General features: G+C 48.4%; 3 protein-coding genes across 9 annotated transcripts in view; 1 reads left to right on the top strand and 2 right to left on the bottom strand.

Moving 5' to 3' along the window:
• The window catches only part of Gpa2 (Glycoprotein hormone alpha 2), a 166611-nt gene that overhangs the window by 101152 nt on the left and 40607 nt on the right, over positions 1-24852 (bottom strand). The gene's annotated exons all lie outside the window — the stretch shown is intronic.
• LOC135920285 (uncharacterized) overlaps positions 1-24852 on the top strand; it is a 59994-nt gene that overhangs the window by 13268 nt on the left and 21874 nt on the right. For 2 of the 7 annotated variants that reach the window (XM_065454463.2, XM_065454461.2), the window contains exon 1: positions 17203-17406. The exons of 2 other annotated variants lie outside the window; for them this stretch is intronic. The gene's annotated coding sequence lies outside the window, so the exon portion shown is untranslated. Of the gene's footprint in view, positions 1-11775; positions 12230-17129; positions 17155-17202; positions 17407-24852 lie in introns of those variants that run through there. 3 more of the 7 variants (XM_070527886.1, XM_065454464.2, XM_065454465.2) reach the window with 3 other exon arrangements.
• On the bottom strand, positions 925-9271 carry LOC135920291 (uncharacterized). Its single transcript, XM_065454479.2, has 2 exons — positions 8963-9271; positions 925-2108 (listed from the first exon to the last, which is right to left on the bottom strand). Exons 1-2 carry the CDS (start codon positions 9118-9120, stop codon positions 1034-1036), a joined length of 1233 nt encoding a protein of 410 aa, XP_065310551.1. The 5' UTR covers positions 9121-9271; the 3' UTR covers positions 925-1033.

Here is a 24852-nt window from a genome sequence, read left to right as displayed (position 1 = left end):
CGTTACAAAACCCCAGGAGGTTAAAATTAGTCTGGGGTCTCCCACTACCTTGTGCCACATAATCAAATCGTGCTTTTGCCATGAGAAATTGCAAAATTTTCTAAAAGTCTGCTCCATTATTTGCCAGTAATGTCTGCTTCATTAATTGCCATTAACGTTGCCAGATATCCCGAGATGGTTTGTTATTTCGCAAGTGCCGAATCTGTGGTTAATCTAAATGCTCGTAAACTTAAAGAACAGAGTTTTAAAATGGGAAAACCAAGACACTGGGACACCAAGCCGCGTTGGGCAGGCTGCTCTTGGATTCAAAGGAGCAGCAGAGTTTGAGAACTGGCTCACACGCACACAGAGCTTGGGACACCACAGTGGGGAATATATAAAGGAGCTCGAAAGCAAAAAAAAAAGCTATTTCTACAAGTAAAAACAAACAGAATACATTTTTGAGCAAAAAGGTCACACTACAAGAACTAATAACCGTATTCGTACGGTTCTCTTGGCTTACTCGCGATTTCTCGTCGTCCACGAAGGCGACCCAAGACGGCTTGGAGACCCACGCTAGTTCTCAATTTTTTGGTCTTGCATCAACGCGAACGAGAGAAACCAAGACTGGCTTTGGTTAAGCGCATACGTACTTACGGCCCGCAATTATCATGGGTCCCCAAATCGCTTGGATCCCATATTCTAAATCTCTCTAATGAGAGAATCGCGCAAACCGGGTAAATCTATAGCGCCAGTTATTACGCGTAAGACTGCATCCAAAATTTCAATGAGCCATCAGAATCTCGTATAGGTGCTAATAAGACCCTGATTCAGCCTTGGCTCACGCTGCATTCAATTAAATGCATTTGTGCATCCGCAAGTTTTCGTTCAAGGACGATTTGCGATCTTCGATCAGGCCTGCGATCTCGCAGCCATAGCACTTAATAAATGGTATCGCATTTAATAATGAACAATTTGGCCATGCCGAGACGCATTCGAGGAGCTGCAGCCGCGCAGTCCGAAGTATGAATGGGGTCTAAAACGCACGAACCGCTCAAAGCAGCTTCGCACGAACACGCTTGTCGTGTAGCACAAGCAGAGCAGCGACCACCAATACAAATATTTTGAACGCATTCTCCGTCCACATGGACAGCTTCCACAGGGTCATGGACGTGTACTTGGAGATGCGGTAAAGGAACCTCTGCACCTCGATGTGGATGGCGGTCTCCTCAGTGGGCCTCGACAGGGTCAGCTCCCGGAGATGTTCGACGGGCGAATAGAGTGTATCCTTGACCTTGCCCGAGACGGCGCACAGGATGGCGAGATAGGTGAGCTCGAACAAAGGCACACACAACTCCTGCCTGGTCAAGGCAGCGCGGCTGGCCGGGAACACTGTGCTGCTGACGAGCGCGACCAGATAGATGGCCCTGACGAACAGGTAGCAGTACCAGGCGCAGACGAAACCGAGAAAGTTGTAGTTAAGGTCGCCCAGGTAGCGGCAACACAGCTCCCACTTCCTGTGCAGCCGTCTCAGGCCGTCGTGGGTGATGGAGTCGCGGCGTCGCTGCAGCTCTTCGGTGGCGCATTGCATCGTTCTGCGGACGTCCACGCAGAAGACTGTGTAGATGGTCATCGCCATGTACGCCTGGGAGAGTGCGAGCAGGTTGACAAAGAAGAAGCGCGTGAAGGCCTCCAAGAAGGAGTAATTGGCAATGCCTTCACGTGTCCACGGGCAGATGTTGGAGGCGAAGTAGAGCGAAACGCCGGCCAGGGCGTGGCCGAACAACAGCAGGGGAATGAACTTGTCGTGCCAGAAGCTCTGCGGCCTCTGAAGGCTCTGACCCGGTTCGAAGCGGCCGCCGCCTTCAGGCGCCTCGAAGTAGCGCGAGGCGAGCAAGGCCACGTTCGACTTGCGAGACCAGAGGCTCTCGGCTCCGGCGACGGCGGCCACACCGAGCAGGATCTCTCCGATCTCGAACAGCCTGTCGGGAAACCTGTCGATGGGCAGCTGCGGCAGCCGGTAGAGATAGTGCAGCAGCAGGAAAGCCAAGTACAGCTTGAGTACGAGCAGGACCACCGTCTTGCAGACGAACGTGAACGTCGTGCTGAAACCGCTTGTCCGGGGCAATCTGCACGGAGGCAAAAAGTGTGTGACGGCGAGAAGACTGTATCGTGTTAGCACACATCTAGTGATCCCGGCAGGTGCGGTCTTTGAATTGTGCTGTGGCATACGTTTGTGAAGTGTAGGACACACGTATATATTCTGGTTTTTTCGAAACGTCCACGCCCTTCGGTTCTGTGTGCGCGCCTCTCAGGCGCAGCCTTTGCCTCTGTAGCCATCAGCAAGTTTGCCGCAGTAAACCTCGAACATTCTGGTATCTTCGGCCGGTCGCTCCAAGGTTCTGTCTCAAAGCAGCCAGATATGGAGCCGCTCTCTGTCAGAAGCAGAGGCTACGCCCCTCAGCTCAGCATGGCGGAAATAAATCTATGACGAACTTCCGCAATTACGCGACTACAGCGCGACAGCATCACAAAGCAAAGAAAAAATGGCGGCTTCCACTTTCGCCACTCAACAAACTGGAATGTGGGTGTCACGTGATCGAAGGTCGGCAAGATTTCCAAGACGCTCTGACGAGAGAGTGGGAGCGGCTCCCAACAATCTTGATCGGGTAGTCACATGGATGGAAGCAACCGGACACGTCTCGAGCGGTCCGTCTCAACCAGCCGAATGCGGAGTTGCATGCCATATCACTCAGAGCTTTCGGTAACGACCAACCAAATATGGTTGCAACGCAGTCTTCTTGGTGTGGCATCCTGAAGTAATACTGTAGCGAATACCTACGAGAACGCTAGAAGGCACATGTAAGACACAGATGCCGCGTCTGTGTCTTTCCTGTGCCTCCTTGCGTCTTCGTCTGTATGCGCTAAACTAGACCAGCAATCAAAACGTCGACTTGCGCCTGTCACTATGGACGATGCAATTGTGACTAAACACTGTGGACGAATTAATTATGACGAAAAATTGTCAGGCAACTGACACAAACTACTTTCAATAGTTACTAAAATTGATAGCGCAGCGACATGGAGGCCTCAGCAAGCTACTCTAGTAACGTTGGCATCAGCTTCACAAGCCTGCCGGTGGAACCAGCCGTACACCTATAGATTAGTCGGTATTCGTGCTCTACCTTGTGCCCTGCCGGCCTCGACTGCCACCCGTTCTCTTATTCTGTGAGACCACTTGTTATCTGCTGTATTAGCCCCGAGAACGACCTAGAGGGGCGCTGCGAGCGCCGCTCGCGTGACGTCAGGGCACGAACTCGCGTCTGTCGTCTGCTGCAGTTCGGGCGGTGTCCGGACGCCTTCTGCAGTGTTTCCGTTTGTTCCCTCTCGTTCCCAATGCTTGTATACTTATGACGGGCCTCTCAAATATATTTTACGATGTCTTCGTTCGCGAAAATGTAATCAAGGAGCTTATTTCCTAGACGACAATATATTTCTCGAAGGCAACGCTATACTGCCACCCGAGGGAGCTCAGACCGGACCATTACGGGTTTTTCATACGCGGATCTACACTTTCTAGTGGTAGCTCACGTGAATAATGAAAGCATAGACGCAAAAGCACAACACATAAGAATCTAGTTAAGATTCCGTACCCACCATGGTGCAATATGCGTGTCACAATTAAACGCTGACTATATATGGCTTCTACAACATTTATCTAGATTTTAACCCGCTAAAACATGTTTGCTCATGACGAATACTTCACGGGATAATATCAAATTTTTCTATTTCTTCACAGAAACCCTCGGCATTAACACGCGGGCTTGACTACCACTGCAGTTTAGATTCGGCCAGCACCACTTTCGTTTTTAACTGGTTCTCAAAATTAGGCCGTTCTTCACCGGTTAAATTTAGATGGCGGTAACTTGAAGCAAAGGTGATTGAGGTTTACAGCTGTTTGCAGCACACAGAAAGAAATGTACCAATATTTATTCCCTTTCCGTGCTGCACGTTCAACTCACTTGAGCAATTTACTGGTGCTTATAAATTTCTTGAAAAACAGACATAATGAATCTGTTTGCAGAACTGACACAGGCTGCTCCGGTCAAATATTTGAATCGAAATATGCCTTTTGGACCTGTTCGCTGAAGCCAGCAAGAAGCAGAAGGCCCATTCATTAGTAGTGTTGCACATATTGAAGATAGCATTGTTCCCCAGTGGAGGTCAAGCGTTAATGTGAGACGTGGTGTCTTCTTTAAGATGCGGGTACGCGAGTTATTCTTTTATGCACTAACGAAGCAAATAGTTTTCAATCTGTGTAATTTGACAACGCAGGATCGAGATATCTTGAGGCAGAATGTGTTTGCATTTTCCATTTAAACGCAGCCTAAGCTGTGCTGTAGTTCCCAGAGTATGCTATAGTCATTGTAATTGGAGCTGTAAAAAGCTACTTCATGGTTTCAAATCGAAGTTGTAGTGAACTGCTGGGTTTCGCGAACAATGCGTTCCTCTCCATAACGACACTCGTTTGCTTCCGTGGCAGGAGCTAGCTAGGGGTGTTCCATATCGTCGATATAAGCTACAGAGGGTCCCTAGGACACATTTCATCTCTTGCATTTGATTGCTTCTCGATCTTAAACAAGAAATTTTATTTCATGTGATTGCTGCTATGATATTCGTCAAGTATATATATACTATACACGATGTGCCATCGTGTTAACAGCCAATGCGTTTCTGGGTGCCTATTTCAGAGAACGGTGAAAGTAGTACAAAACCTTTTCACACGAAATGCGTGCCTATCTCTTCCATTTAGGTCTTAATATAGTTGCCACGTTTAACTAAAACAACTAAACAGAGTGATAAGACTTATGATCAAAGCTTCGCTGGGCAGTGTCCTTCTAACGCGGATTTATAATGTTGACACCAAATATCAGCGTATATTTCTTCCATGTAAAATGCTATGCCTCTCATACTTAAGTAATAAGGGAATGTCAAGTGTTTAGAGGAGCGTCCTAAATAACTTCGCCTGTTGAACTTGCAGACGTTCTTTTTAAGCAAAATTTATGAACAGACAGGGTGCACATATGCATTGCAAGACCAGTAGACCCCTTCAGCGCTACATAGCTTGCGATATCCAAGTCGTAAATTTTCATGACTCACGCGGTTTTAAAGAAGAAAGTGGTATCCCCGCATGGCAGCAGAAATAATCTGAAATAACCTCCTGTAAGTAGGGCTCAAGCGGCCAATACCCCCAGCACGCACCAAGAAAACGAGCGCGCGCGGCAGCCGAGCGAGCCGGAGCGAGTGGCGTCCTGGCCGTGACGTCACTCGCGAGAGGGTGCCACTCCAAATTCTCGCCGCTCATAGACCTTCCTCACCGGCTGGATCATTCGTTATGACCCCAGTGGTGGCCGTAGTGGTCTTGGTGTTGCGCTGTTAAGTCCTGGGGCACGGGATCAAGTCCTGGATGCGGCGACCGCATCCAGGTGGTACGAAATGCAGAAAAGCCCGTGTACAATTAAAGAACCTGAGGTGGACCAAATTAATCCAGAGTCCCCCACTACGGCTTCCCTCATACTCATATCGCGGCTTTGAAACGTAAAACCCGAAATAATTTTTTTTTGGGGGGGGGGCGGGGGGGGGGGGTTCAGTCACTACAAACAGCTGGCGCAATTGCACCGCGTCTAGCGTCTTTCTCAAGGGCCACACCGTTGCCTCCGTGGCGGTTCGATTTCCGGTTGCGGCGGGCGCGCTCCGAGGGGGTTCGAATGCGAAGACGCTCCGGCACTTATATTCAGTCGCACAATGAGCAACACCAGATGTCCGAAATGAATTCAGCGCCTCAGCACTATACCGCGTCCCTCACAACACACTCTGCAGTCTGGGGACGCTCAACCTCAATTCTTTAACGAAAAACCCGGAGGACACTTAAGCTTCGCATTTAAGAGTGGAACGCGATAGACTTCAAAGATCCCTGGCTGCTTGCACGCTTCCCGGCAACCGCAGTCTTCTTGCGGATGCGCGGAGTCGACCGCGATGGTGGTGCTGCAAGGAGCCAAGCGGGCTGCGCCGCTCGGAAAAGGGGTTTGTGTTTTAGTTTCCGCTTGACAGAATTAGGTTTTATGCGAAGCATATTACGAGGGCTCAACCCAGCTCCTCAGGCGCGGCGGTGACCATGAAATCACGTGACACCGTGACGTCACGACAGAGGAGAAGTGGCTTTGGCTCAACTCTTGCAAGACGGGCTGGGTGGGAATCGAACCAGGGTCTCCGGAGTGTGGGACGGAGACGCTACCACTGAGCCACGAGTACAACGCTTCAAAGCGGTACAAAAGCGCCTCTAGTGAATGCGGTGTTGCCTTAGAAACGCGCTGTTTCTAAGGCGTGCGTCTCTTGCTCAGGCGCACATTTCGTTGCCGCGCCGAACGCTGCTTTGCTCGACGCTCACCGCGTCCAATGCGGGGCGCGTAGTCGCTGCCCTGTAGCCCATTGTCTTACACCCCTTGGCGGGTCGACGGGAACGCTGTCGCGTTCCACTCTTGAAGGCGAAGAAGTAATGCATGAGTTGTTTCTTCGTCTAGCCGAACCAAATATAGCCAAGCAACAGCAGTTCACCAGGCTAAACAGTGGTTCAACAACTAAAATAAAGGCTAGTATGCTTCGCATCCTGGGCTTAACCTTACCTAAGCCACAGCCATTTTTTCTGGTATATTCAAGCTAAATCCCGACGCAATTCTGTCTGTACGTCTTGCTTAGGCCGTAATTTAGGATTTTTCTGACGTATATTACGTTGAGGAATTCAATTAGTTCTGTAACGCATCGGCGCCAACTAGAGGTCGAATCTATTTGCGACTTCCTTCTATCTGCTACGTACACACTTGAGTATAAGGCTGCTTCCTAGTTAGTGGATTGACAACTGTGGTATTTTCACATGAATTTGCGTACTAAAAGCTGAGCAGCTAGCAGAGCTTTGTGTTCGCAGTGAAGAAGCGTAAGAACTTGTACCACTACTAACACATTTACTGTATAGCTATGATCCCCGCCCCCTTTCCCGGCTTTCTTCATCCATGTTTATTTTTGCCACCATGTCCAAGCACCATTAAACTCAAACAAGGCTTTGCTGTACCAGAGCAGTTTTGCCGTTACTATATTATCAAAGGCAAGGTTCCCAAAAAATTATGATGGCGATAGCCCTGTAAATTTATTAAGTACTCGGGCTGATTATTATTTTTATGGTCTCTACTAATGTCCAGCCCCATTTACCAGAACTCTGAGACTCAATCGTGTATTATATATGAGTGAACTCGTTGAGAGTATGCCGACCAATTAGGTTTACACATGTTACGTAAGAATGTTCGAAGCTGAATGTTTGGTCACGAGCTGGAACGTAAACAAATGACGAACGATATCACTACGTCTTTTCAGTAAGCTGCTACAAAACTTCAAAACATGGACGTTTTAAGTTAGGAGCATCGCAAAAACAACTCTATCGCAATAGACACGTTCACGAGTAACTACGAAGAAAACAAATAATTTAACGGCACCGCACGAAAAGCTTTACTGAAAAAAAAAACATAAGTGGCTTCCAAGCTGTTTGGCAATGAATAAAGAAAGAACAATGAGCGAATGACAGTAGTGCTGATTCATTAGAGCGACCGGAAGTAGAGGCGGGGACAAAATAATAGGGGATTTGCGAGCGCGTGCTAAACTGCAATCTTGTGTCCCTTAAGGAATCAGGTGCTTCTGTCGTGACATTGCGCATGCGCGCCCATTCACGTTTTATGCCAGCCGCTACGCCCACCTTGTGACTGCGCTTCTTGCTATGTTTCGGTCGGCAGAGCGTGAATGGCCTTGTCACATATCACAACGGCCGAAATAGACACCGCTCTCCCACCGCCATGTTCTGCAGTCTCGAATACGAAACAACGCGAGCAAGAAATGAACGTATGCGGGCATGCACGCGAGCGTCACAGGAGGCGCATGCGCAATGCCATGCTTCGACGGAAGGTGCCTGCTTCGTTAGAGGGTGCAAGAGTACACGCGCACGCAGATCCCGTATTGTTTTCTCCCCGCCTGCACGTACCACTGCGTCTTGCAAAACCATTCCTCGCCCTGCCTTCTAGTAAGCGCACCGTACGGCAGTGCTCGTAGAATTTGTACAAGACTTAATGAGCTCGAAAGAATGGATATGCGACTCTCACGTGTGAGATAAATAATGGGCCGAATTTTGTGGCATTCATGTAGTCGCTGTTGGCATCAAACGCCGAAACAGCGCCCCTGGCTTCGCCGCACCGGCGTCGTGCCTTGCCGTTGGAAAAACAGGGGCAGCGGAGGCCGGCTCAGGAAATCATTATTTACACAGTAGCGAAGAAGCACATGTACGAAAGAAATAAACGGGACAATAGCTAGCTAGCGCTACGACCCGTCTATATATTTCTTTCTTCCATGGGCTTCTGCGCTACCGTGTAACTATTGTCATACCAACTAGTCCACCGGTCTGTCCTAATGAGGAAAGCAGTGCCAGCGCGAATAGCACCCATCGCGAGATATCTCGGTGTGCCGAAGTGCACGTCCTGCATGACTATACGTGAACATTGGTCGTCGTGAGGCGCTTCTTGGTCGCCAGTCATGGTCGCTCAAACGACATGTCTCGCTGGCGTGAATGCACCCCAATTGTCGACACGCACGTAGGCACAGGTTTAGGCGCAGTAAAAAAGGCCCGATTTTTTTTCTCCTAAGGTTACATAAGAGTTCGATGCGCACACAGGCGAGACAACTACACACGGGGGCGACCACGTCAGACGACTTTCGCTCTTTGAACAACAAGGCTAGCATACGCGTGTTCTCTACCCCGGCACAAAGGTTTGCTGCCGCACATTACGTGTGCTCCTACGGCGGCGGCGGCGGTAGCAATTCGCCCACATTGTCGTGCCCGTCGCTGCATCAGTCGCTGCGCGGTGAGAGTGCATGCGGAGCAGCTGACCTGTGGAAGACTTTGAGAGCGCCGCTTGGTCTCTGGCCGATGCACTGGTAACCGCGGTGGTCCACGTCCCGGACTACGACAACCTCGGGTCGCCGCGCAGCGTCCCCGATCGCGTCCCCCGGCACGGCGCCCGACTCGCTCACGTGCGACGCGGTCATGGCGGCGGCGGCGGCGGTGTCGGTGGTCGCTGTTGGTTCCGGGGAGCCCCTGGCACCGCCGGGGGACGAGTCAGCTGCTGACCCACGAGCTGCGCCGTTCGCCGGACCCGAGCACGCGCTCCGCCGTGGCTTCTTCCTCGGCGTGCATCCTCCTCGCTCAGATGATGATGATCGCAGACACGTACCAAGGAGCGATGCCAACAGAGCTAGAAATCACTGATAATAATAATATTCGCGATTACAAGAATATCTACTTGAGAATATAGGGGTCAGAAGAAAAACGTGTTGTTGAGCAGTCACTTTACTGTAAGGAAGAAACAGAAAGAATACAAAGCTGGAAGAAGGGGCACAGGAAGAAAAAGAATAGAAATTGCGAATGTTAAATTGCCGAGCTTCTTGCTAAAACAGCGCCAGGACACGGGACGAGAAGAACGCAGTCTCGCTTTCTTGTCACGTTTCCTGGCGCTGTTCTAGATTTAGAAATGTGTACCAACTAGCCCAATAACAAGCTTTACACTCCACGCAGTTTATGAATAAAAAAATTGTACCGCAATGTCCGCGGTGCAGGAAATGTGTATTGACATGCGCATGATGGGGGGGGGGGGGGGCAGTTCTGGACTGATACAGACCGACGTCTACAACATCAAGCCTGAACTTATAATGTCATCTAAAGTACACTGGCCCCTTCTCTACAATATAGTGGACTATGTTTCACAAATTCTTCGAATTACTTTATTTTCTTTAATGTTTTCTTTGATTTAATGTGTGCCACTGATTGTGTGCCCGTTCTTGGCTAATCCTCCGCGATGGGTGTCACACAAGGTGTACGAAATGATGCCTAAACGTATTTATATATGAGCCATTGTTCTTATGTAAGTACACATATCACCACTAGAGTTGAAATTTTCGGGACATGCCCTTGTTTCGAAAAATGTCCCGATGTTAGTGCCATCTACATATTGCATCTACCAATCTGCTTGCACCTGGTTTTCAGCAATTATGTTGCCTCGAAATGTCCCGAATTTACATTGAGTATCCCGGAAAATTGCAGATTGTCCTTGTTGTTTAGATTTTTTTTTCTTTCCATTAACTTAAAAGACGTGCTGTACTCAATTCGCTATTCAACTTCAGGTAATATTTCAGCCTTTCCATGCAGCACTAGTGCTTTTGCCTGGTGATGCTCTCGGCGTGCGAATCACTTTTTCATGTAACTCCCCTTAATTATTTCAAAGTTGTAAGGACTTTGAAAGTAGCACATTTATTTCATGCCAGTCATGTGTCATGCGGCGCCTGCCATAGTGATCCATGACAGGTATGCATCCGTTTTCAGAACAGCTGTTAAAATGAAAGGTTGACCTTATCGCAACTACATAGTCTTATTTTCATTCCTTGCACTGCATCTTGGCAAGCAGTTCTTTGTGTCTTCTGTGTTACATTTATGTAACACGTATTGAGCAACAGCAAGCTGTTTCTGTTTATGTTGCTCTACAATTTTCTCATTCGCAATATTAAGCTAACTATAATATTTAGGAAGTTGAATAAATAATTAAGGCTAACTATGTAATTAGGCGGAATCTAAAAAATAATCTGGGTATCTACAAGTGACGGCAAACAACACTGCCTTTGTTCTCTACAGCTACGTGGAATTTGTACATTTTAAAGTTTGGATAAAGTTACGTGGGACACCCTGTATACACGAGTGGTTTAGGATGCACTCTACATTTCGCTGCACCGGGTCGGGTGCCATGGTTAACAGCAGATTGCAGCCTTGGCATTGCGGGTAAGGTTGACTGGCGGGAACAACGGAAAACAGCGCAGCAGCTCGTGTGCCAGAAGTCCGCCGTGAAGAAAGGTTATGACCGGCGGCAGTGTTCTTGAGGTTGAAACAAGACAGAGCGTTCTCGTTTGGAAAAGTTTACATGCACCCAAGTGCAAAGTTTGAATGCACCAAAGTACGCATGCGCGTCATGGCATCGTGGTGCACTGGCTCGCTCTGTTCCTGCGATCACTGCGGCTCCAGCGAGTTAGCACAGCCAGTAGAAGCGCCCCCGGCACTCCTGTTCATTTCTTTTTTCTATGAGCAGCACCAGCAAACGTGTATTGTCATGACGTCCTACTAATGTTGATGACACCAGGGTTGGCTTGCACGAACATTTAATAACGAAACTAATGACGAATTTAAGAACGCATTCTGGTGCGGACTAGGCCCTGTCTAGGGAAAACTTAACGCGTTCTTTATTTCGTTATTATATTCGCTAATAAATGTTCGTGCAAGCCGCCCCAGGTCTGTCGCTCCAAAACCAACTTTAGCATCCGATTAAAATATCTTCTAAGTGTTTCTAAAATTTCATATTCGTTCAATGCCACTCTTTTTCGTGCGAGAGGCCTGCGGCAGAGTTTCTTCAACTTCTAAGTTATGTGTAAGTTCTCTTTTGAGCAATGTTTGTTATTCTGCTCAATATTGGCCATTCGAGCACGCCCTGCAGCGTCCGCGACGCTGCACAGTTTTGCCGAGAGAGAACTGCACCGTGCGCCGCGCTTCACAGTTTCAGCGAGCCTTCGTCGAGAGAAAGGGAAGAGAAGTAGGAAAGGATGGGAAATGCGCTGCGCTGCCTTCTAGCTCTTCCTCCGTTGCCCAGCGTCTGCGGCGGCGCTGCGTTAACGATCCAGAATGGAGGTCAGCAGACGACACGGTCAGAGCCGAGCGGGGAAGCGGCCGCGCCAGCAGACGAAACTGGATTTCGGCGGTGGCTCAGCCCTCCCACTCCGTTCAAGTTCACGGTTCTCGTTGCAAGGTGACACTGGCCAAAAGCGCGCCCGCTGCCCTGACAACGTCCCTTTTTATGCCGGTGCGTGCCGTGGGTTTGGGGATATTTCGTGGACCCGTCGCGCGACGGTGATTTTGCCTGGCCTTCGTGGTCTCCAGCCGTGAAGAAACGCACAAGAAAAGCCTACGGAAGTGGTCGTCTGCTAGCGTGTTTGCCGCAGCGCGACGCGCTCGGCTGACCACGTCTGCGCAACTGCGAATCGATCGGCTCGCGAAGGAGGTTCGCCCCCCCCCCCTCCCCCTCTTGCTTTGACCTCATCGGCAACGCGTCATCACATGGCGGTGAGTGCTTCTGATCAACATTCGCTTACCATCCATTCGAGATGCGAAATCCCCTCTTTAAACATATACGATAACTGGCTTTATGCTGTTGTCAGCAAACACACACGCAAACTGTGTGCAGGCACCGCAAAACCTCTGATACCCCAAGCATCAATATTTAGCGTATTTCTTTATTAGTTTTTTTTTCCCCAGGTGGCGCGGCAAGTTGTAGGGTCCCGAATTTTCGTTCAGTAGATCACGGTGTTTTTACAGAAGGTGCTTGGCGGTAATTCTGCAACTGGTACCTTCGAACGGCTCTCCTATTGATTTAGCCGCTTTTAGCCTATTGATTTAGCCGATTTAGCCACGTGCTCTGGACGCCGCTTTTAGGCCTTCAATGTGGGGCCCTTCGCGGCCACTCGTGCGCTTTGGAGCGCGCGCAATAGGTTGACAAGAAACCGACATTTAGCGATTGCCAATCTCAAACATCATTACTCTTGACACTGGTCTCTACTGACAACAGCGCGAGCAATTTTGAGTGCGGGTCTGCGCTGGTTTAGAGGAACCGGATTATGTGACACTGCAAATTCGTGACACTGTGTGACGCTATGCCTGTGTAGCTGTGACACAGCGTGTGAACCAAGGACAGCATAGGGGAAATTATTTGCAGTTCTTAATTGAATTAAAGAAATGACAATTACATGTAAATGAAAGTGGATGAAAAAGCAAGAGAGAGTTAAAAGAGATGAGAAAGGTAGGGAGGTAAACCGGAATATAGATATGCAGTTTACTACCCTGCACTGGGAGACAGAAAGATCGTTAAAAAAATACACACACATGACAAGAGTAGGAGAGGGGAAAAAAAGAAGAAAAGCAACTGGCCGCAGGTAGGATAAGAACCAGCGCCTTTGCATTACGCGTGCGATGCTCTTACCAGTTGAAATACCGCGGCGCAGTTTTCCTATCCACCAAATTGGATGGGAAGTAAATTGTAATTGATATAGGAGGGTGGGAAGCACAACTTCGCGGTTATCTCCCGTTCACTCTCCCAATAGTTTCGGTCGGTGCACCGACCTTCTCAAGGGTGTGCGTAGTGCGGCTGACGGCTCTCCCGAGTGCCGTCACTTGCATTTCGCTTCTCGAAGAGGCAGGACGTGTGTCGAGCGAGCTCTTGAACCACACTGTGCAATGTGGTCAACAACGACGGCTATGAAATCAGGACCTCAAAGAGGTGCGGCGTAATGCTGGCGCACTGCTCCCCCATGTATACCGCTAAATCACCAGTGCATATTTTTTTAAGCCGTTGGTTTCCGTTTGCAGTGTTTCTAAAGTTTCCTCTCTTACTTTCGTTGTTTTTCTTTCTTCTCTTTCACACATAGAGCGTGTCCTCAAAAACTGAGAAACGAGAGAAAACGTACTATGAAACAAATCAGCAAATGTGGCGATACACACCCACTAAGCGCTTACCGTGTGGTCCGTCGGGTAAATATTTCATAACCAATTGACTCGCATTGAACTTTAGGTGTTCTGGTGGCGGTGAAATAACTTGGTGACGCTGTCACAGCGCAAAGCGATACGTCACAGCCAAAGTGCGTCACAGACAAAATACGCCACAGCCAAAACAGAGGATACGGAAAGGGCTCCGTAATCACGTCCTTAACCAAACCATGCTCATGGCCAATTCAAGTAAACAGGAAAGCATCGCTAAATACAGGACGTCAAGGAAGTATTAAAGAACAATCGCCCTTCCATCGGGTCTCATTCAGTTGCTTCCTTGTTCTGGCCATGAGGCAACGAGCCGAGGCAAACCCACTGCTACGATTCAGGCGAAATCTTCATACAGAGCTCCAAGATCTCACAAGGAAAGCGCGACCGTGTGGCTGAATTAGTCCGTTCTCTCGTCTTGCTTGTTTGCTGCTCCAACTCCCTGGCGACGTGTCTTCGCTGCTACCCAACATCTCCTGTATGATGGAAGGCCTACGCTCTTTGGCCCATGATGTCAGGTTGTGAAGAGACAGGAACACCATGCTTCAGAGCAACGTCTCTCTCGTATCCTATTCTAGGTGAATGCGTTTTCGCGCGGATTGGCTCATACAGCGAGAGCATGTTTCAGTGCAAACAATAAATAAAAACAAATAATAATATGTGCTAAAAATGAAATGGCTGTGTGGCCTATGCTGGGCGAGGATGTGTATAGATGCAGAGTGCAATATGGGAGGGACTGGAAAAAGCGTTTACTCCCGTCGGTATTATTCTTAAATATAAGATTACCTTTATTATACCTCCGAAAAGGCGCACAGCCACGTCAAACAGGGCGGGCGCCGTGTATTCATCGAAAACGCTTGTTCAAACACTGAAATTAATTTAATCGAATTATGCGGTGCCAAAACCACGATTTGATTATGAAGCATGCCGTAGTGGGGAACTCCGTATTAATTTTCACCACCAGGGAGTCTTTAACGTGCCCCCAATGCACAGGACCCCCACGAGCGTTTTTGCATTTCACTACCTATCGATATGCGGCAGCCGTGGCCGGAATTTAGGCTAGCGACCTCGTCCTTAGCAGCGCAACACCATAGCTGCCAAGCCTCCTGCTAACAGCAGAACACTGATACAGCCAACACTTTCTTTTTTTCGCATGTGAATGCAGGACGTCTCACCTAACGCTTTTGCTTCCTTGCCAAGACTTGAATGGAAAATACGTCATCCACCCGACTATATAGCACGAAGTTACAAAGGAAACCGGAACGCGTTTCTCAGAAAGGAAGCTTCGCAGTTGAAGAAAAAGTCAGCCTGGTCCGGGTGATCGAACTCGCGACCAACGATTCTGCGGGACGGTCGCTTTGTCATCCGACCTAATCGGGAGACTAGCATAGTCCAGCGCGAGAGCGAATTAATCGACAAGTCGATGCATAGGGACACTGAATATGGGAAGTCAGTTCTGCGGAAGCCGGCAGGACTTGTGACGATTTCTTGGTAGCAAACAGCACCGGCTGGAACGTGCAATCTCAACGGTGTTGCGACCAGTGTGATCCTGTCGTATTTTTAATAAAACATTTAAGCATATGCCCTTTTAATATAATATTGTCAAATCGAAAATTCCTGGCTACGATGTCCTACCTTTGTTCGAGTTAAAATCTTGCTCTTCAGTCCCTTTCCGAAATGCATGAGCTCTCGGCCCGCACGTATGACGTCACAGCTGAAAGCAAACTGGCCGTTCCGTTATTTGTGAGGTGCTGCGCCATCCTTTAGCTTTGCTGACAAGAGAAAAAATCATCGTAACGTTGGACATCCTTATAGGCCGGGTACTGAGTGATAGAGAGATAGGGGAGCGCGTAGTGATAAAGCCATGAAGACAGCGCTCACATGAACGAGTGACGCTACTTCTTGAGACCTGAGGCCATCGATACCTGCCGCATCGTGACGTGATAAGCACCTGCATTATCGGCTACCTCACATGTGCATGAAATGCAAACCGGACAGTGATTATGAGTCATGTGCGTTCACATTTCGTTACGCACAGGTGCGTGCCATTTACACTGAGCCGTACCTTCGTAATAACGGCAGCCGCAATGAAAAGAAATGTACTGTACCTCATTGGTCATAATATCGCCGTTCACGGTATTCATAATTAAAACGGTTTACGCGACCACTCAAGGAGCTAAAAATCTAATAAAGACACCGCCGAAGTCACGGTTATTGGCCGTATAATCGTATGTGGTATTGTGTAGCATTGTATTTTTTTATCTAAATATTACCGAAACCATTGCCCAAGAATGTGACCAAAGCGACCAATATATACAATCATATATATCATGATATATCATATCATAAGTTTATATTCATCTATATTACATAAACCATCTTGTACTGTACAAATCTATTTGTTCCCCTAGATCGTCATATTGAACGCATGGAATTCTGGATGTAGAAAATACGCGTTTTTAATAGGGATATATGCACTCATATATGTTGTTATTAGGTTTACGCCACCAATTCGTTATCACTTGTTATCTGCCAAATATTTGCTATTCTGTAACCGCCGCGATAGCTTAGGGGCTATGGCATGGTGCTGCAGAGATCGCGGCCGCATTTCGATGGGAGCGAGATGCAGAAACGCCGGTGTACTTATTTTTAGGCGAGCGTTGAAGAACCCCATCAAAGTTCTTCCGGAGCAGGGCGTCAAAGTAAGACATAATTAAGACAAATTAAGACATCCCCCAATACGGCATGCACATAATCAGATCGTGGTTTTGGCACGCAAAACAGGAGAATTTGTTTTAATGATTTTCTACTGTATCACCATTGCGCATGAGTGCAGCCCCGCCAACCAGCAGTTTCTTCAACAAGGCGGACTTATTGAAACGCGTATTTTTAAATTATTTTGATGCTCCTGTGGCGGCACTTTTGATTGGAAGGGTCAAGGATGACTGACAGAGATGTGCGTTCATCATCTAATCCTAAATATTTCTAGTATGGTTATGCACACGACTAAATTACTTGGATGCACTGCGACTTCCAGACCGCTTATTATGACATTACACTCGACCATCGTCGGTGACGAAAGCGCACACAGCTTATAATCACTCCATCGTTAACACTGCGCTTGCGTGTACACTCTCACGGATAACGCAGGAACTTATTCTGAAACGGTACCGAAGCTATATCACTGCAAGCTACGTCGCTTGAGCGATCATGGCGCCCTGCACTTGACATCAACACAAAATGGTCGAATTGGTGCTCTCGCACGAAATCCACTAGATGTGACTGTAACCCCCATGGCACGCGCGAGCGACAAGCCGAGGTATTATCTCAGAAGGAGCGTGCCGACTTGATATCTCCTGAGCGACCTCAGCCCGGTGTTTGTTCTATACGCGTCTCCTTCCGCGGTGCCGGCGCGGCGTCGTAAGACTGCGCGAGAGTTTATCTTATCCAAAAGCCCGATGGTGAGTTTCACTCGTCATGTCAAGAGCCCTCTTCTCTCGCAAATCTGGTCGGTCCCCTCATTGACTGCTCGACACTGCCAGTGAACCCAGGTGGCGACGTGTAGGAAAGCTCCTTGAAGCGATTCGGTGTGGATGAGCGTGGCTACCGAGAAGGCCGACTCCACGAGAGCAGCCAGGCGCCCGACGCCGCTGTACGTGCGTGTTATATACCGGCGTTGTCGGAGGAGATCTTCCGGTTCCTGGTCTACCGACGTGAGTCGCCTTGTATCTAGGCTGGTGATCTCATCAGCGTTCCGCATTTCCTTTCCTGCCGGTCTCCCCGTGCGTGCAGAGCGGCGTTCTTTTCGCGAAAGAGAACAACCTTTCGTTCTTAGACCGATTTATCGGAAAGATGGTGGAAAACCATGTCTACTAGCGGAATGGACGGGTACAAGTTCTGAAGGCACGTGGTGGCGACCTAGCAACATCGATGCCTGCGCCGGCCGATGAAAATATCTGCAGCAGGAGAAGCAGTCCCATTTATTATAAGTGGATGTGGGATGGCTCATCTGGCAGCATTGGGAATATTGCAGCCACCCATCGTCCTAGTGTCCGCTGAGCCCTTACAGCATAGGTGTGCAGCGTTTAGATGGTACTGCTTTTACTAGATCGTTCGTATTCATCACTAAAGAGCCGTGGAAGGATATGCTAGAATGAATAGTTAACGAGCGGGATACGCCAATATTTACGCAGTTATTGACTTCTTGTTTCCGTAACTAATCACTTTACTCACACCTTTTGCCATGCCTTATGTTCGCAATGCCTTCGATGCATATGCGTTCTACTACATGCACCCCTGACATATCTGTTCATTTTTTCTTGTTATAATTTGCTTTTATTTTTATGTTTTCGTGACTACAGTGATTAATACTCTGCAAAAAGAACTTAAAGGATAATAAAAGATGGCGGTGCCAATGACGATGATAATGATGGATGCAACGTTAAGAGACAGGAAGACCCACCGCGGTGGCTCAGAGGCTATGTTGCGCTGCTAAGCACGAGGTCCCGGGATCGAATCCCTGTCGCGGCTGCCGCAATTCAATGGTGACGAAATGCAAAATACGCCCATGTGCCGTCTATTGCAGGCACGTTAAAGATCCCTGGTGGATGAAATTACCTGCCTCATAATCATATCGTGGTTTGGCACGTCAAACCCACAATTTCATTCATTCAATTCGAAGAGACAGGAAGAACGGCTTTGTGCATGTCCTCATTTGAGACTTTCCAATGGGAACTCCCTCCTTTGAGATTACTAACGTTGTATATTTTAACTCTGTTTTTAAGCGTAGTGCATCGGTTTTGTGCGCATTTGTGTCCCTTATATTTCATGGCATTACTCCTGCTGTCTCACTTAAATCTTTCTTTCACATATATCTTTAATCACCTACGAACGCCCTGTAGATTCGTTTATGCAGGGTTCTCGTATTTTTTTCCCCCTTCTGTAGTGTTGCGCTTATTTAGTATGCCAAGTATGCACCAACCAGGCCGTCAGCAAGCATTTTTATTCTTGCCTGAAGTCGCACCATGCATTAAGATCATTCGGAGTCAAATAGCCTGATCCCACATTTAAAAATGCAAAACACGAAAAGAACATTTCCGGCAGCGCCCATCGATACAATGACGACCAGTTGCGAGAGAGCCCTCTCCTCTCTCCGCCCATTTGAGCAGCACGCATACTTTATTCGACTGCAGCCGACTGAGCGAAGCGTGCGCGATGGCGCGTCAGTTCGGCTTCGCTGGTTTTGCGTCTCTGGAGAGCGTCTAACACCTCCACGCGCATGGATGTCGCCAGAGCACGACGGCGGCCGGCGCTCCCTCGCCTGACTGTCGGAAGCATTCCGCGTGGGGATAGGTACTCGAACAACATTCTGCCGGCCCGGGTTCGACTGTTCGTTACGGCTTGGTTTTCATTATTCTTTTCGCGCGGTAATCATGTCGAGGGCAGATAGACAGACAGGAGTGGAGTTAGGTAAGCAAAAAAAAATGCTGTCGCATTAAATAAAGTATCGGAAAAATAGAAGATGTTGCTCTGCATATACATATGTATTGAGTATCGGCGCGCGAGCACCTATCTATTTCGTACTTTTGATGTTTCGCGCGCTATTGTTCTTTCTCGGAAAAACCAACGAGGCAAAGCTGAGCATTAAACAAATGCTTGATTTGGAAGTTATTTGAGGTGCCCAGCAACATTGTAATTGATATGTTTGCGATTCAAGCAATAATTAAAAAGTTCACAAAATAAAAGTAATTAATTAAGCAATACTTCGTGATGAAACATATACTGGCCGTAAGTATACGACTACGCGTCTACTATGCAGTCGGTACGGTTTCTCTAGAGCTCTTGGGGATTTTTAAAATCTTGGTCCAAGTTAGCTAGGGCACCCTGTATATGTCGCGTTCATTTCATTGGCAAGTATGAAGAACCAAATAACCGAGCGCAATTCACGTTCCCGTTACATTTACCGGAGAAGAAAAAGCCGACACCATCCTTCAGCGCCTGCATCTGCTGCATAATTTTCTATGAGGAAAATATTTGCGCATATGTGCTCGCGCAATAAGCGAGACGGGAGCTGCGTGCATCCAGTGGGTTTGTTTCGTGCACTCATCTGCCAGCTGCCTCCATTGCCAAGGTCAGCGGAGACGCCGTCAGCGCACCGCGCATCCTTGGGAGTGAGCCAAGGCTTCTGTTTATACGCAGCGGCAGTCCAAGGAAAAAATAGAAAGCAACGGCGACTCGCCCAACCGCGCTCCGCCGTGAGCTATTCTGCCCCGTCCGAGAACGCTTGGAGCAGCCGGTTCACTACGCTCGCCCCTACCCCCCCCCTCCTTCTCCCCCTCCTTGGATCCCGCTAGTCTATTTTTCCTTTAGGGCTCACTCGGTCAGCGACTCGCTTTAGTCTGCTTCCTGGATTGGCCGCAAGGGTTCATAGACCGCAATCTCACCTCGTTCGAGGCGAACGCGTAAGTTGTGTAGTGTCGAGAGTGGCGTTTGAGCTTGTTGGATGCCCGCTGCGAGGAAGGTTTGCAGCAGAAAGCACTGACGTTGACAGTGGGGAAGACGGTACACCGCTGGTTCTGTCATTCGGTCATCGTGCTCTGGGACAGTCGCCCTTGTTACGACTTCGTGGTGCGTGTGCGTGTTTCCAACGCTGACGTCACATCGTCGCGCACCTCTTGAGAAGTAAAGTTAAGTAAAGTACAGCTTTTGGTTCGTTTGCGTAGCACGATTACATTAACGCATCAGCCAACAGTCAGTCAAGCCATCGAAACAATACTTGGCGCAGCGAAAATCCACTGTTTGTTTTCATCGAAATGCACAAATGATGGGGCAGGAGCAAATGAAAGTGGGCGAAAGGACAACTTGCCCCATGCGGGGACTGAACCTGTCACTTGCGCACTGCGGTGCTCTATCACTGAGCGGCCGTGCTCCCGCACGCTTTTTTGGGTGTGCTTTGAAAATAGTGTCGGTGTGCGCTTGTTGGTATTCCATGCCAGCAGTCTTGGGTAAGAAAGCATTAATACAGTAAAATGGGTGGCTTAATGGCTTATATTGGTTATGCCGTTGAGCTGGGGCGGTATTCTGAAACGATCTACTTCGGCGATACTGTGCCACCGGCCACGGCGGCCCCATTTCGACGGGGGCGAAATGCGAAAACACATGAGTACTCAGATTTAGGGGCACGTTAAGGAACCTCAGGTGGTCCTAATTTCTCTAGTTCCCACTACGGCGTGCATCGTAATCAGATCCTGGTTTTGGCACGTCAAATCCCATAATTTAATTCAAATGAATTTTTAAACACTCTAGCCTCGGCAATAGTATCGCCGAAGTGGATCGTTTCAGAATACGGCTCCTGATAAGCAGGAGGTCACAGCAACGATTGCCTGCCGCGGCAGCCGCATTCCGGTAGGGGCGGAATGCAAAAAAACACGCTCGTGTGCCGTGCATTGGGTGCATGCTACAGAAGCCCAGTCAGTGAAAAATAATCGGGAGTACCCCGCTATACTGCTTGTCTCATAATCAGACTGCCCTTTGGCACAAAAAACCCCGAATGTCAACTCTTTTTTTTTTTTAATGAGCATAGAAAAAGCACTCTGTCAGCCAATTTATGCATGCGTACTATAGACCTAACGCAGGAGTGTTAGCCAGCGCCAATCGTGGCCATGTTGGTGGATGTAAACATCGTTTTAGTTTCAGGCAGCACGTACTGCAATGCGTACTGCGTCAGCTTATGCTCAGGCCAATAAGCCCTCGTGTTCTACCTCTCATAGCATCAATGCTGCCAAAATACAGGCTGTCGCTATGTCATTTTGGGCAGGATAATAGGTAACCGAGGGGCTCCGCGTTCTGTCTAAGTTACAGCCACACGATGCCAAGAAAATACGGAACCAGGAAAAATCCAGCCCCTCAGTTCCTCTTGTTCTTCTACGAGGTCATGTTTTTGAGGCTGTTTTCGCTTGGTTATATACTCTTGTTCTTGTTCGCGAAACAAATATACGTTGTCGTTCCGAAAGAAGTAAACCAGCCAGAAGTCAGTGCTCTCTTCACTTTTGTTGTCCAACGTTTGTTTCATGAAATCAACTGTAACTGTTTGTTTAGTTGGGCACCGTAGCAACGATTTTTTCAACAGCAACAAAACGAGTGTCGGCATTGTACTCTCCCTTTCTATCGGGAATTCTCTCGATTGTCTGAGAGCACCGTAGCATCGGGTCACTGGCACGCTGGGCTTGCAAATGTGCGAGCCTTTTAAGCTCTGTTTAATACTTATGGTCCACGCTGTTGTTCATCGATAGGAGTGAAGCGTAACTCTTCTCAACGCATCTCAACGCACAGACAGACAGACAGACAGACAGACAGACAGACAGACAGACGGACAGACGGACAGACGGACAGACAGACGGACAGACAGACAGACAGACAGACAGACAGACGGACAGACGTACGGACAGACGTACGGATGGACGGACAGACAGACGGACGGACGGACAGACAGACGGACAGACAGACAGACAGACAGACAGACAGACAGACAGACAGACAGACAGACAGACAGACAGACAGACAGACAGACAGACAGACAGACAGACAGACAGAAAGACAGACAGACAGACAGACAGACAGACAGACAGACGTACGGACAGACAGACAGACAGACAGACAGACAGACAGACAGACAGACAGACAGACAGACAGACAGACAGACAGACAGACAGACAGACAGACAGACAGACAGACGTATGGACAGACAGACAGACAGACGTATGGACAGACAAACAGACACACGTACGGACAGACAGACAGACAGACAGACAGACAGACAGACAGACAGACAGACAGACAGACAGACAGACAGACAGACAGAATAATAATATTTGGCGTTTTACGTGCCAAAACCACTTTCTGATTATGAGGCACGCCGTAGTGGAGGACTCCGGAAATTTTGACCACCTGGGGTTCTTTAACGTGCACCTAAATCTAAGCACACGGGTGTTTTCGCATTTCGCCCCCATCGAAATGCGGCCGCCGTGGCCGGGATTCGATCCCGCGACCTCGTGCTCAGCAGCCCAACACCATAGCCACTGAGCAACCACGGCGGGTCGAGACAGACAGACAGACAGACGTATGGACAGACAGACAGACAGACAGACAGACAGACAGACAGACGTATGGACAGACAGACAGACAGACAGACAGACGTACGGACAGACGTACGGACAGACAGACAGACAGACAGACAGACAGACAGACAGACAGACAGACAGACAGACAGACAGACAGACAGACAGACAGACAGACAGACAGACAGACAGACAGACAGACAGACAGACAGACAGACAGACAGACAGACAGACAGACAGACAGACAGACAGACAGACAGACAGACGTACGGACAGACAGACAGACAGACATCTTCACCAGACTATAGTCGGATACAACTTTAGAAAAAAGGGGGCGTTTACTCCTCCGAGGCGGATGCAGACGAGCATCCACCAATGGGCGCGCACTCTGGACCGACGTCACGCGCCGGACGGCCGGTGACTTCGCCGCTTCGGTCACCTGGGCGGGGCCTCCCCTTTTTTCTAAAGTTGTATCCGACTATAGTGTGATGTAATGTCTCGGTATATCCAAGGACCTCAGGCGTTACACTTCACTGGGGAAGAGGTAAGGCGAGTGAAAGTACAGTAATCAACGATGATTCTCCAGACGCGAAGCATGTATCGTCTTAACGCGTCTGTGTCAGAGCGCACCGAGTTTTAAATATTCATGCAAATCCTTGGTTACGAAAAGAACGAGAAGACAAGTGATTCGGCGTATGATTTCGTAACCACAGTGCACTCGCCTATACTGGCTGATAAGTGCCCTGGTCGCGCTCAGATCCGCAATTTGAAGAAAAAATAAGATAATATGCATGAGCTACGTAATAACTCTTATATCACCCGGCGACAGATTGGTATTCTGATTATGAAAGACACGCTCTGCACGAAATGCAAGCATTGCGTAAAAGCGATTGGGGACTTCATCATGAGCGGCTGCGAAGCCACCGCCAAATACTGCAGCGACAAGACTGCTCGAGTCGGTGCATGTGACTATAAATTAATGAACAAAAGCCAGCTAACAACACGCATACGCAAGAAGCTAGCAAGGGAAAGACAGGACGCCTGCTTGTCGTGCTGAACCTGCAGGTGTTCTCGCCTATTCCTTGTCGCTTGCGTATGCATCTTTGACGCTGTCACTTGATTTTGTTTACGATGCCCGCCTCTGCAAGGTGGTCCATTTCTACACGTAAGACGATTGCAATAAGTTTTGTTGTGCAACATAAGCGACGCGATCGCTGTTTCGTTATTTTAATAGTCGCGTAATCAGCGTTTTCTTAATACGTCTCGGGCCAACTTCACGGCACATTGAAGTAGCGTGTCCTCTCTGGAGAATTGCACAGGTAATTCAATGGTAACAGTACAGCGATGGCGGAGCGGACGAATGGAAGCGTATCCTTCGGAGCAAGCCATAATTGCAAGGCACAACAACCAGCGCCCCTGTAATGTGATGGAGGCTTTTTAAATTTATTTTTAAAGAGAAAATCACGCGTGCAAGCCAACCTTCACTTGCACTGATCAAGGAGAAGATAACACTTCTAGGTCACTCTTAACGTGCCGCTCTATTCTTCAGACTGTCTGTTCCATAGTTTGGGTGTGGTCTGCTCGAGACTGGCGTCATTCTGAAAATTTGTTCCAGGTGAATACGCCTTGCGAACTTACCCGATGGAATTCGTAAATTGCAATATGTGTCGTCAATTATTTATTTTGTAAGAAAATCAGTCAAATTCTGCTAATCTATTAACTATGCATTTCGATTAGTCGTGACAGTGTCCGCCGCTTTGAGTAATCTAACTCGAGGACTACAATTACTCTATCTGCCCTAGGCGATATCTAAAAAAATTTATGTATAGCCTAGAAAAATGCCCACCATGTAGCTTGCTCATAAGAACATTGTTCATAAAAAGTTGCTCATAAAAATTTAGGCAGAACACATCTCCGGTGCCTCTCCATGTAAGCGAAGCCTTCCTAGTTTTGGAGAACATTGCATTGAAACGTAAAACATGAACGGAATGACGTAAAACTATTCCAAATTTTTTTTTTTATTCAAGATCAGCCATTAACTCT

Source organism: Dermacentor albipictus, chromosome 10 (assembly GCF_038994185.2).
Source record: "Dermacentor albipictus isolate Rhodes 1998 colony chromosome 10, USDA_Dalb.pri_finalv2, whole genome shotgun sequence".
In the NCBI taxonomy this organism is placed as follows: domain Eukaryota; kingdom Metazoa; phylum Arthropoda; class Arachnida; order Ixodida; family Ixodidae; genus Dermacentor; species Dermacentor albipictus.
Note: the sequence above shows the minus strand (reverse complement) of the source record. Positions and strands in the feature narration are given on the sequence as shown.

Excerpts from the sequence above, each read along its gene's own strand:
- LOC135920291 (XM_065454479.2), bottom strand. The coding sequence starts at position 9,120 with ATGACCGCGTCGCACGTGAGCGAGTCGGGCGCCGTGCCGGGGGACGCG. Across the intron at positions 2,109-8,962 it reads GCTCTCAAAGTCTTCCACAG|ATTGCCCCGGACAAGCGGTT; the intron begins GTCAGCTGCTCC and ends GCCTCCGTGCAG.